The sequence below is a fragment of the Lygodium microphyllum genome, chromosome 7 (genome assembly GCF_053477565.2).
Source record: "Lygodium microphyllum isolate KBCC chromosome 7, Lygodium_microphyllum_v1.1.10, whole genome shotgun sequence".
Taxonomy (NCBI): Eukaryota; Viridiplantae; Streptophyta; class Polypodiopsida; order Schizaeales; family Lygodiaceae; genus Lygodium; species Lygodium microphyllum.
Genome location: NC_141141.1, coordinates 4,593,044 through 4,606,305, shown reverse-complemented (window position 1 = coordinate 4,606,305; position 13,262 = coordinate 4,593,044). Strand labels below are relative to the sequence as shown.

Genomic DNA, 13,262 nt, shown 5'->3' with positions numbered 1-13,262 from the left:
GATGCCATGTAGAGATTGACATTACCTTAGAAAAGCAAGTAACATTCTCTCTCCTTTTGTGCATTCTCTCTCTCTCTCTCTCTCTCTCTCTCTCCAATTGAATTTAGGCTCGCTCTCTCTTTCCCAGGCCTCTTTTAGGGTGTATGATTGTGTGCTATCTATTTTTTCGACCTGCACGGGGATGACTTTCCTAAACTTTGGCAAGTCAAATGTGCAAGTTGAGGGAATTGTGTGTGTCTCAACTCTTTCATGTGCCTCTTTCAAGGTGTATGATTGTGTGCTACGTATTTCTTCGACCTGTACAAGGATGGCTTTTGTAAACGTTGACAAGGCATATGTGCAAGTTGAGGGACATGTGTGTGTGTCTCATCTCTTAGCTGAACTTTTTACTTGCTTGATAGCCCGTGCAGATGACAAACTATTGTTTATGGATCCAGTTTAACTAACCTTTTACTTGGATAGGCTAACTCTCTAAAGTGATGCACATGAAGGCTTGGTTTGACCGCCCCAAAACATCTATTCTTGGATGCTATGAACAGAGTTTTTCCCCATCGTTATAGTCGCGACCTCGGTTCAACTCTAGAGTAGGTGCCACATCAGTAAAGTGATTAACATGGTGACCCTTTTCTGTTCAAAGTCCCTCATGTGGGAGGCCCTTGAAGAATCTTGAAGGCAAGGGACATACTTCTTGGAAGAAAAATCTCCCTATATTTCTATACAAAGGCAGCCAACTGCAAATTATTATAGAAAGCAGCAATCATAGAAGGGAGGGGCATGGCCTGATGCTAAGGCATTTCCTTTTCCACTTCTGCACGTAAGCGCATTATGATTCTGAAATCCGAATTATTATTGCAACAATTATCTATACCACTTTTCCTCATTTTTTCTGAAGCTAATTTTAGGTGCAAACTGCAAAGCCAACCAGCATCCTTTCTCTGAGCTCATTCAGATTTGAGAATAATGTACAGTATCCCTGTCTGAGGAAAAGGGTATATTGCTTTGGAATCTGGAAATAATTCTTTGCTCACTCATGCGTGCTAAGGAACCCACTCGCTGATTGAGGTCTCCGTGCGATCGGAACAAGCATAATCACGAGCGAATTCCTGATCGATTAGATCATTTTTACAGCAGGCCACATTAATGTCTCTGTATCAGTCTGCTAAGCTCTGAAATTGGGATGCCCTGGTGCAGACAGGGACGATCCACTGTGTCCCTGCTTGCTTTTCTTCTTCGTACAGGCAGTCACAAAGGTTCCGTTCAGAGGGAGTGATGGGTGATTATGGTCAGCAGTCTGTAGCTCGGCCTCCGGCTTACCATCCAACAACAGAATCTGTTTTACATCAAACTGTGGCTGTGCCTTGGAACTCAATCTTCTCAACTTTGACTATTTGAGATTTTCTATTCGTGACAGGCAAATTCAGCCTACTTGATTGAGATTCAGAGTTGATTAGATTGGACCAAGTCTGCCTCGGTATGGGCAAATAAGTTAAGAGTTGACTAGATTAAACCAACTCTGCCTCGGTGGTACTGGGCAAATCAATTAAGAGTTGGTTCGATCGGACCAACTCTTCCCCAGTACTTCACAAATCACATTCGTGTGCATCCTGAAATTCATTTCGAGGCTTCTACCTCCGTTAGCACTGTGCAAGCTGCTGTTGGTTGAGCTATCAACCTGATGCCATGGTTCTTGCTAATGAGATGGAGATTGCTGCTAAATCACGGTCAGAATCAGTACTCCAGAGATTGCAACGGCGCAAGCATGTAGATGCCAAAGGGAAGAAAACCCATCAGCTTGCCAAGAGCCTCTCTGTTTTGCAGCTCATCCCCATTGGTAATTTACTCTCCCGGGAAGATTTTTGCCATTAATATATATTTGCTTTTATTGGTCTGTGCACTCCCGGAAGTCTTCTTCCCGTTCCACGTTTCTGTGGGTGAAATTCATGCCAAAGGATGGGGTGAAGACGTGAAACCCATTCAATGGGTTGTAAAAGTTTTGTGTTCTATCAATTCCATCTTTATTTCACAATCATCTGTCTTAGGGGAAAAAATTTCAAACTCTGTGAATCTGTAAATAAAGATGACAATGCAAAACTCACTCGTATATTGTTAACGTGGACAGAATTGTCTGTCTTTTTCACGTATGTTGAATTGATTAGATGTGCACCTGCTTCCTTGTTTGAGTGGGAATGAAGCAAGACTAATTGAATAAGTATCATGTTTGCCTGACATGTTATCAAGTTAATAAATGACACATTTCTCTCAGGTGTGGGATCAACGATTGGAGCTGGAGTGTATGTACTTGTTGGTACTGTAGCCAGAGAAAGATCTGGTCCAGCTTTAACTCTGTCTTTCTTAATTGCTGGTTTAGCAGCAGCATTCTCAGCTTTTTGTTATGCAGAACTGGCCAGTCGATGTCCATCGGCTGGCAGTGCCTACCATTATGCCTACATCTGTGTTGGGGAAGGGTAGTGGAGCTCTTACCTCACAAGCTATTGACACTACATCATCATCAACATTCTGTTCTAGATTCAAAAATGAAAGATCAGAATACTAATTGATGCAAGCTCATATTGTCACAGGACTGCATGGCTGATTGGCTGGGCGTTGATTTTGGAGTATACTGTTGGTGGCTCTGCAGTAGCACGTGGCATATCTCCCAATCTAGTATGTAAACTTTTTTATATTTCTTAGGCCTCTAATATGATGTCTATTATTCAGCTTTTTAGCTAGTCAATCCTGGCAATTTGTGGAGCTGGTCAAATCCACCCACATTTGGGAGAGTAGTTTGTAACCACTTTCTCACTTTTGTATTCATTCAAATTAACCTGTCACAATGGTCTAATGTACTGCGTAGTTGTCTCTTAAATCTTTCCTTAACTTCTCATACTCTTCCTGTGAACAAGAAGCTACAGAGACACATCACCAGATATTGTTTTTTTTAAAAGGGAACATTATGTTGAAAGAATAAATGCACGGGCATGTTTCAGCTGAGAAACATTTCTGATTTTAATGTAGCTGTAAACCTGCATCTTTTAGTGGATAAATCATTGCCATAATGCTTGTGAGGTGGATTGGATGCGGTGAGGGTTGGAGAACTTTGTACATGTAATGAAATGCTAGGGCAAACTGAGAAGGCATGAAAGTATGACAACACATAATAACACAATATGATGAATGCTCAAGGGAAGAAGGGTGTATAGAAATGAGAAGCATGTACAAAGACGCCACCGAACTCTATGTTATGTATAAAGAAGCCACTGACCTCTATGTCTGGAGGACCAGCAGCAACAGCCTGCCTATCAAAGCCCAGATGGTGACATGGTAGCCTGTGGAGGGCAGCAATGGTGACAGCAGTCCTCCAGGATGAAAACACAGGCTCCAGGGGCAGTGAACGAGCAGCACCTTGATGGGGAAGTAGCCACAGGCCAGCAAAACACAGGTGTTGGAGGCCTTGACCAGTAGCAGCATGACCCCAACAGCAGCCTGTTAATCAGAAACAGCATGGACAGCAGTAGGCTCTCTCTCTGGCAATGATGAGGGCATGAGGTTGCTACTATAGGCTGAAACTGAAAATGCAGGCAAGGAAGGAATGATGGGGATGAAGAGCGAGCAAAATGATGTCACTGAAAGGCTGGAGTGTAGGATTGAAGAGTGGCCAGTCCACAAGTCCCTTTCTACAGGAATTTTTGAGCCACTTGTGTTACCAAACCCTTAAAATATGTTTTTCTTTCAAAAATTTTTTGGGTCTGTTTCTGCTGTTAAATTAGGCAATGAAATTGAGATTAATTTAGGCCTTAATCTTACTTGCTCAACACCCCTTCTCAGGCCCAAAAGGTGCCAAATAGGAGAGAGTGCACAACTTTGCCCTAGATTACCACAAAGGTCCCATCCCAAAGAGATCAAGGCATCATACCAACAAGGCTTTAGTGTAGGACTGCCAAGGGGCCTACTATCACTACCATGAAAAATGCGATAGAACTTATGATTTAATTCAATTTCACCTAAGATTTCTGATTAAAATGAGTTCTAGTTGTGCCTTGAGCTTTGGGCATGGTGAACATTGCATTGGTAGTGGAGGATTTAGCACTAGGCATGTAGTGCACAAGCATGGGCTGTGTGGCACATGGTAGGGTAAAGGATCAAAGTTAGATGTGAAACTTTCGTCGAATTGGCTGTTTTGGACCTTAGAATTAAGCTACATTGAAAGTTTTGCCCAATGAGTAGCTGTTAAATGCTAAGTAGTACCCTCATTTTTAATGTGGATGCTAGAGAAAAAAAACTTTATTTTAGAAAGGCATGTATTAAAACCACCCTTCCTCCTCGGATAGGATGGTAAATAACTTGATTAAGTACTAATTACAAGCAGTATAAAATTCACATAAATTGAAAATGTGCACTTTACCACTTTAATCTTGGACATTGGACACCCTGTTGGCCCCAAAATTGGCATTCCTTGTAGTACTTCTTTATCTTATATTGTAAATGGAAGGAGTACAATTGAGATCCTCTGATCTCCTTTACTAATCCAAGTGCCTCTTGCTGTCAAAGTTGACCAGTAAGCCTCCAAACCAACTTGCCGCTTGGTTTACTTGGGGATTGACCATCACCCTACTCCTTGAAAGACAAATTTAGCTCCAAATCTGATATTGACTGACTGGCCTTTTGAATCTCCTTGAAATTCTTCAAATTCAGTTGTTGGAATTCAAGCCCTAGTCCCTCAATTTTGAGTACGCATCTTGAGGCGGTTGTCAAAACCCTAATTTCTATTGTAAATTAAGGTTTACAGCAGAGGTTGATTGAAATCTCTTCCATTGATGGCTCAAACTGCTGCTAGAAAATGTTGAGATAACTTGAGAAATGGTTGGGGAATAAGAGAGAAAACGCTATAGAGAGAGAAATTTCAGAGTCTCATCATCGCGAGAAATAATGAAAAACTGCTGCTTCCTTGCTCAAATAGCCATGGAAGTAGTCATCTATAGGTTAGGATTGCGAGAAAGACTATTGCCCATCCTATATGCTGTCACCTGCACTAGAAAGACCTTGGGCTGTTGTCACCTGCTTGTGGAGGGTTCCAAACTGCTATCACATGCAATAGGACCGATCCTTGGTGACTGCAAATGTCACAAGACTGTGACAACTATTACCTTTTTGCTGATTTCTTTATTACTACTTTATTTGGTTTTTCTTTTTGGAAGGATCCCTCTTGAAATCTAAACGCCTGAGTTGCATGGCCAGTATGTGAAACAGATAGGAATGTCCAGTGAGTCAAGACTGGACAGTTAAGGTCCAGTACAAGTCTGGAAGAGACTGATGGCACTGTAGATTGACAAGCCTGGAAGAGACTTGTGAAAGTGTATATGGACAAGTGTGTTGAAGAACTAGCCTGGAAGAGACTAGTTCAAAGTGAAGATAGACAAATCTCCAAGAGATTAGTCCATGTGGGGTCATCAGTGGAAATTCACTTTCAGTTGAGCTACATTGCAAATTTGGATGGAGCCATAGTCTGCAAAGATGGCCAGAAGACTAGTGGGGATGCAATGGAAGCAGCTCCTAAAATTTAGGGAGTTACTATTTTCGGACCCCAGAATCTGTTCGCGTCATTATCTTCGTTTTTGCACGAGGATTAATTCTCTGATCTGTGCCGAGGTCAAATTTGGCACCGATCATAGAGAATTTTAGACTGAAAGGTTTAAACATGAAAATTGTTACGTGTATGCCATGTGTCACAATTTGGGCATAAATTCCCAAAAGAGAGAGAGAGAGAGTAGCACAAAAACGAGTTTCAATGCATGAGGGGTAGATTGGAGCATGGAACTCATGGGGCTGAGGGCAGATTGCTGCAAATACATCAGCTATGGAGGGTACTTCTTCATCTCTGACTCATGTACAGAGGTTGAGCTTGCTCGTCCTAGGTCACTCTCTCCTTATCTGAGCAGATGGATTATGTATAGTGTTGTGGGCTGATCAGATGGATCATGTACAGTGTTGTGGGTTTATGCATAATTGCCGAGGCAAGAGCCTCTTGAACAGGTACAGGGTTGGCTAATTGCATTCCCAAGAAGATACTTGTGTGGAAAACGTTGTTTTCCTGAGATTTCTCGCGTGAAATCTCTCAGGATTCAAAGGGCAAGTGGCCCATAAGGTGCGGGAGCCCATTGGCTACGCACACAAGTGATTGGCAGGTAAAACAGGGCCCGAAACAGGAAATTACAGCCTGCTGTATATTTTTGCAGGTTTAGGTTTTTGGACATTTTTAGTGTCTATTTGCTCCAGAAGCTTCAAGGAAGCTCCAGGGACACTGTACATGTATTTTGGAGCAGTTTAAAGACAAAAACCAGAAAATTCAGCGTGCTGAATTTCTTACCAGGCACTTCATTGAGTGTGTTTAGGTGTATGGAGGCACCTATTGAGTAGGGATACTGACCAGGTCAAGTTGTATTGCCGTTATGGTGTCGAAATCGGGTTGGAACTGTGTTTCCTTCTCCACTTTGTACAGGGACAGCTTGTAGGCAGGTTATTGTGGGATTATCCCTTTGTTAATGAATAAAGAAATACCGCCAGGGGCGCCTGACTTAAGGGGCCAACAGGGTGTCTGTGTCGCAACAAGAGCATTCTAGCTTCTTGTATTTCTTCTTGGTTCTGTGTCTTTAGGTTAAGGTAAAGTGGGCGACTGTGAATTGGGTGAAAGCATTTATATATTTCGGTTGTACACTAGTGCCCTTTCCAGTGAACAGGCCGGTTTCATGGTTCCATTGTTGGGACATGAATCACTTTTTCCCTAAAGAGTGAGCCAGGGTCTGTTTGGGTGTAGACACAGAATTGTGCATTATGGCTGATAGAAAGGAAGACACCAGAGAGGAAGCGTCTTCATCACAGGAGATCCCTGTTGTTCATGAGGTGGGAGAGTTTTCTAGACCTCCACAGTTTGTTACTCCTCCTGTTATGGTTGAGCCACAAGTTCTTACGACTTCTTCTATGGATGAAGACATTTTCAAGACTTAGTTAGTTGCTGCTGTGAGTATGTTTACTCAAGTGATGCAGAATCCAAGGTTTTTGGCATTTTTGCAACCCTCTCTTCCTTTATAGCAAGTTGGGCAATCTGCAAAGATTTCGGATTCAGTAGAGGTCCAGGATAAGGGTAAGCATGCTGCAGATTCAGTGGAAACACCAAGGCAGCTTGCGGAGTCAATGGAGACTCCAAGATTGGTTCCGATTGTCTAGGAATAGGTGGTGGAAACGCTAGTCGCATAGGCATTGCCAGTTCAGCTCGCCACTTTACAGTAGCCAAATGTTGGCTTAAATGGACAGGGAAGTAGTTTTCAGGCTTTACCACAGGTTTTCCCACCGACCTCTGTATATCTTGGGTACTTTGGAGGTGGATCTGTATTTCAGAGTGGCTGGTTATGCGCCTGGAAACCAGATTTATGTACCAGGAACAGTGTTTGGGGGTACACAGGGTTTTATGCCAAAGCCCATGTATGGCAATATAGGCATGCAGCTTGGATTTCAGGGAGTTCAAGGCAGTTTTGGCATGCCACAGGGCACTTTTGGTATGGCTGGGTATCAAAATCAGCAAGCAAGTATTGTGTCTACAAGCCTTGTAGTCAGTGGTCCGGCAACTTCCATGCCACCTGTTAGTGTTCCTATGTTACAGGCATATCCTACGGACCCTTTGATGGCTCATGAGAAGCCAAAGCCATACAAGGAAGGTGGTGCAGCCATACAGTTTGACATCTTTCGAGGATTTGAAGATAGGACTAAGACTCTCTTTCTTACAGCAGTTTGATGCCGCATTTGCAGGAGGGAACTTTACAGAGCCTTCTAAGGTCCGGAAAGCTGCCACCTTTCTTAAGGACAATGCTAGTCAGTGGTGGAGTACACTGTTGATGCAAGGACAGGCTCCTGCCACTTGGACTTACTTTAAGGAAGTATTTGCTTCTGCTTGGTTGACCAATGAGTTTGAGATCGATGTTATGTCAGCTTGGCACAATTTGGATGCATCTAAATGCAAGGATCTGGAAGATTATAACAAGAAGTTTTGGGAGGCTTTGCTTCCAGTCACTTCTTATAGGGTTGTGCCATTGACCGAGCAGATAGAGAAATATTGTTGTGGGCTGCCCAAGGAACTCCAGAATTATTGTACAAAGACAAAGGTCACCTCTTTGACTCAGTTAATTGAGAATGCCAGCACAGGAAATGCATTATTGCTGGGACAGTCAAGTGGTTTTGGGGGCAGCATTAAATAGGACGAATCTGAGAAATTTTCAGCAAAGAAGCCATTTGGTAAACAGGTTTCTCAGATTTCTCAAAGCACAGGTAAACCTTGGCAGTTCAAGAAGAAGCCAGCCAAGTTCTTTGGACAGCAGTCAAAGGACCAGAAGAAGCCTTTTGTGCGCAAGTCTCTTAAAGAGAAAAAGGCTTTAATGGCTGAGAGGAAGTGCTTTATCTGTGAGCAGACTGGTCATATTGCGTCTAATTGTCCGGACAAGAATAAGAGACCAGCTGATGATGATAAAGAGGACAGGAAAGGAAAGAAGCCCAAACCTTCAGCACGTTTAGTGCCAGATATGCTGGGAGATAAGCCACACTTGGATGCTAATGAGCTTTGCAGAGCTTGGGGTAAAGTTAGGGATCAACATGTACTCATTTTCTTTGATCCTGGAGCTAAGGCAAACTTTATCTCACCAGAGTTGGCTTCTACTTTGGGCATCAGAGCAGATAAGATGGGCTACACAACAGAGGTAGGGTTGGCATGTCCTGGCCACTCAGAGTCTGTGACACCCATTCTTGGAAAGCTGCGTCTTCATATACAGTCTTATGTTGATGCAGAAGAATTTTATATCATGCCACTTGAAGGCTGTGATGTCTTGTTGGGAATGCCATGGATGTGCAGAAAGCATGGTGTGTTGGATGCCTTTAACAAGACACTGACTTTGGAACATAGGGGAAAGACTCATGTGCTTGATGTGAAGCTTAAAGGAGAGTTTGTACGTGTTGTATTGGCTTCTGCCATTACATCTGTAATAAAGAATCATCTTTCTGCGTACTTGATTTTTGCACGTGATGTCAAGGATAATGATGAGTCAAATTTCTCTATGTTAGATAGAGATAGGTCTGCTTTCTTGTCTCAGTTCAGTGATTGTTTTTCTGACTCATTACCATCACAGTTGCTACCAGAGAGGTTTGAGGATCATGTGATAGATTTGGTGCCAGGTAGTAGCCCACCAAATAGACCTCCGTATAGGGTTAGTGCAGCCCAACAAAAAGAGATATTGAGCCAGGTGAATGAGCTATTAGAAAAAGGGCTGATTCAACCAAGTTCATCTCCCTTTTGCTCACTAGTGCTCTTAGTGCAGAAGAAGGATGGCTCTTGGTGCATGTGCATAGATTATCGTGCGTTGAACAAGAGTACCATCAAGAACAGGTTCCCCATTCCAAGAATTGACGACATCCTTGACCGTTTGGAAGGAGCGTCAATTTTCAGCAGTATAGATTTGAAGAGTGGATACCATCAGATTAGGATTAAGCGAGAGGATGTGCATAAGATTGCATTTAGGACCATGTTTGGTCTCTATGAGTTCTTGGTAATGCCATTTGGACTACTAATGCTCCTGCTACGTTTAATCGAATGATGGATAGGATTTTTCGTCCATACAGACAGTTTGTTGGTACATTCTTTGATGACATAATTGTCTTTTCAAAGAATGAATAGGAGCATAGAGAACACTTGAAAGTAGTCTTTGATGAGCTTCGTAGTAATAGGTTGCTTATCAATGGCAAGAAGAGTGAGTTCTTCTTGGAAGAAATCCAGTTCTTGGGGCACATAGTGTCAAAGGATGGTGTCCGAATGGATCCTGCTAAGGTTGAAGCAATTAGAACATGGTCAGATTTGAAGACTGTCCATGATGTTAGAAGCTTCCTGGGTTTGTGTTCTTACTACAGGAGGTTCATTCGCAATTTTGCAGAGATTGCTTCACCTTTACATGCTTTACAGAAGAAAGGAGTCTCTTTCCAGTGGACACAGAAAGAGATTTCAGCTTTTAATCTTCTTAAAGAAAAGATGACTTCTAGTCCAGTGATCATTCTGCCAGATCTTAGGAAGTCATTTGTTGTCCAGTGTGATGCCTATGGCAATAGCATTGGTACAGTGCTAATGCAAGATGGGCCAGGTAGTGGCTTATGAAAGCAGAATCTTGCGAGGGCCAGAGAAGACTATGCAGGTCTATGAGAAAGAATTGTTGGCTGTGATTCATGCGCTTTCTAGTTGGAAACACTACCTACTTGGGGCAGATTTTGTTGTCTAGACAGATCATCAGACATTGCGTTATTTCTTAACTTAGACTAAGCTGTCAGAAAAGCATATGCGTTGGGCAAACTTTTTGTCAATGTTCCATTTTCAGATTGTGCATGTGGAAGGCAAAAAGAATGTTGTGGTTGATGCTTTGTCAAGGAAGCCACAAATTTCAGCTGTGTCAATTCCTTATCATCATGAGCTTGATGATATGAAGGAACAGTATGCTGATGATGAAGATTTTGCAAGGATCTTTGATCAGCTTGTCAATGGACAACATCATGAGCATTATCTTCTCAAGGATGGTTTCATGTTGATGCATGGTAGACAATGTGTGACTACACCATTGAGACGGAAAGTTATGACAGAGAGTCATTCTCCACCGTATGCAAGGCATCGTGGTATTGATGCAATAGTCAAAGCAGTAGAGACATTCTTTTATTGGTCTACTTTGAGAAGAGACGTGGATGCTTTTGTGTGGCAGTGTTTGATTTGCCAGAAGGTCAAGTTTGATAGGCAAAAAGCACCAGGGCTTTTACAGCCATTGCCTATTCCAGATAAACCATGGGAAAGCATAGCTATGGATTTTATCTTTGATCTTCCAAGGACACAGACAGGAAATGATGGGATATGGACTATTATTTGCAGGTTTAGCAAACAGGCTCATTTCATTCCTGTCAGGAAGAAGATAAAACCAGATCAGATGGCACGTTTATTTATGTGCAATGTCTTCAAGTATCATGGTATGCCACAGTCTATTGTCAGTGACCGTGATCCACGGATGACAAGTCTATTCTGGAGAGGCATATTTGAGAATATGGGCACAATGCTTAAGTTCTCATCGTCATTTCATCCACAGACTGATGGATAGTCAGAAGAGGCAAATTCTACTGTCTTGGATATGCTTAAGTGCTATGTGTCAGAGCACAAGTCAAAATGGGAGCAGTATTTGCCTTTGGTTGAGTATGCACACAATAATACTGTGCATTCGTCAACAGGCAAAGCCCCTTTTGAAATTGTTGAAGGTGGTAAAAAGGTTCCTTCCATTTTGCATACAAAGGATAATATCTTTCAGGTAGATTAGTATGTGCAGAGTATGGATGAAATGTATCAGAAAGTTAAGCATGCCCTTGAAAGGACTCAGGCAAAGCAAAAGAAAGTTGTTGATCATCATCGTCATGAATTGTTATTTTCACTTGGTGATTGGGTACTGTTGCGGTTTGAAAAGGCACGCTTAAAGAAGCGGAAAGGCAAGGAAAGTCTTTTCACTAAGCTTAGTATGCGATACTATGGGCCTTTTCAAGTAACAGAGAAGATTAGTGATGTCAGCTATAGGCTGAAATTGCCTGACAATTGGAAGATTCATAATGCTTTCCATGTAAGTCTTCTTAGACCCTATGTGGGTGATGTGCCAGAAGATATGCCAGCTGAGGAACAGCCCGAAGTTGAGGAACTTGATGAAATTCTTGTTCCAGAACAGGTACTGGCACACAAGGAAAGGAAAGTGAAAGGCAAGGTTGCTAGAAGGTATTTGGTTAAGTTCAAGAACTATCCAGCTATAGATGCTAAGTGGATGGACGAAGGTGAACTTGCAGAGTCACCTAATGTGTTGGAACTTTACCTTGAAGCATTTCGCTTGCAACCTACCTTGACCTCTTGTATCTCTAAGCTGAAATAGATTGTCAAAGTGACAATTGCTCAAGAAAGAAATTATGTACACAAACAGATTTTGTACAGGTTAACACTTATTGTGTCCATATGGTTTTCTCAGTGCTAAAGAAGTAAGTATTGCTTGCAAGAATGCAGTTTTTACTTCTATTGAATTGAATACATGTTGTAACAATGGTTACTCGATCGGGCATGTATTCTGTGAATTGACTCAGTGGGGATATCATTTTGATGTACTGGCCACTAGATCTCTAGTCAGGGTGATGTGGAGTCATCAAATGAGAATCTGCACCGGCCACTATATCTGGAAACAGTGATGTGGAGTCACATGATGATAGTCTGCCATGTTTCATAGTTAGAACATACATGTGTTAACAGTGTGTTCAGTACACAATGTTGACTGATAGCATGTATGTGTTGTACATGTATTGCCAAGTGTAGGTTCACTGGGTTAGCTGGAAGCATGTATGACATTCATGCAAACGAGGACGTTTGCGATTTCGAGAGGGAGGTATGTCACAAGACTGTGACAACTATTATCTTTTTGCTGATTTCTTTATTACTACTTTATTTGGTTTTTCTTTTTGGAAGGATCCCTCTTGAAATCTAAACGCCTGAGTTGCATGGCCAGTGTGTGAAACAGACAGGAATGTCCAGTGAGTCAAGACTGGACAGTTAAGGTCCTGTACAAGTTTGGAAGAGACTGATGGCATTGTAGATTGACAAACCTAGAAGAGACTTGTGAAAGTGTATATGGACAAGTGTGTTGAAGAACTAGCCTGGAAGAGACTAGTTCAAAGTGAAGATGGACAAATCTCCAAGAGATTAGTCCATGTGGGGTCATCAGTGGAAATTCACTTTCAGTTGAGCTACATTGCAAATTTGGATGGAGCCATAGTCTGCAAAGATGGCCAGAAGACTAGTGGGGATGCAATGGAAGCAGCTCCTAAAATTTAGGGAGTTACTATTTTCGGACCCCAGAATCTGTTCGCGTCATTATCTTCGTTTTTGCACGAGGATTAATTCTCTGGTCTGTGCCGAGGTTAAATTTTGCACCGATCATAGAGAATTTTAGACTGAAAGGTTTAAACAGGAAAATTGTTACGTGTATGCCATGTGTCACAATTTGGGCATAAATTCCCAAAAGAGAGAGAGAGAGTGTAGCACAAAAACGAGTTTCAATGCATGAGGGGTAGATTGGAGCATGGAACTCATGGGGCTGAGGGCAGATTGCTGCAAATACATCAGCTATGGAGTGTACTTCTTCATCTCTGACTCATGTACAGAGGTTGAGCTTGCTCGT

The 13,262-nt window shown here is 42.2% G+C and overlaps 2 protein-coding genes across 2 annotated transcripts in view; both read left to right on the top strand.

Annotated features, from left to right (window-relative positions):
- Positions 1-780: 780 nt before the first annotated feature.
- Positions 781-13,262, top strand: part of LOC148033135 (cationic amino acid transporter 2, vacuolar-like) — an 81,425-nt gene continuing 68,943 nt past the window's right edge. The window contains exons 1-3 of the mRNA XM_087680872.1: positions 781-1,831; positions 2,264-2,465; positions 2,580-2,664. Coding sequence (XP_087536998.1) covers positions 1,681-1,831; positions 2,264-2,465; positions 2,580-2,664 — 438 coding nt within the window. The 5' untranslated portion in view covers positions 781-1,680. The remainder of the gene's footprint in view (positions 1,832-2,263; positions 2,466-2,579; positions 2,665-13,262) is intronic.
- On the top strand, positions 11,338-11,969 carry LOC148033136 (uncharacterized). The gene has a single exon (XM_087682221.1). It carries the CDS (start codon positions 11,388-11,390, stop codon positions 11,967-11,969), a length of 582 nt encoding a protein of 193 aa, XP_087538347.1. The 5' UTR covers positions 11,338-11,387.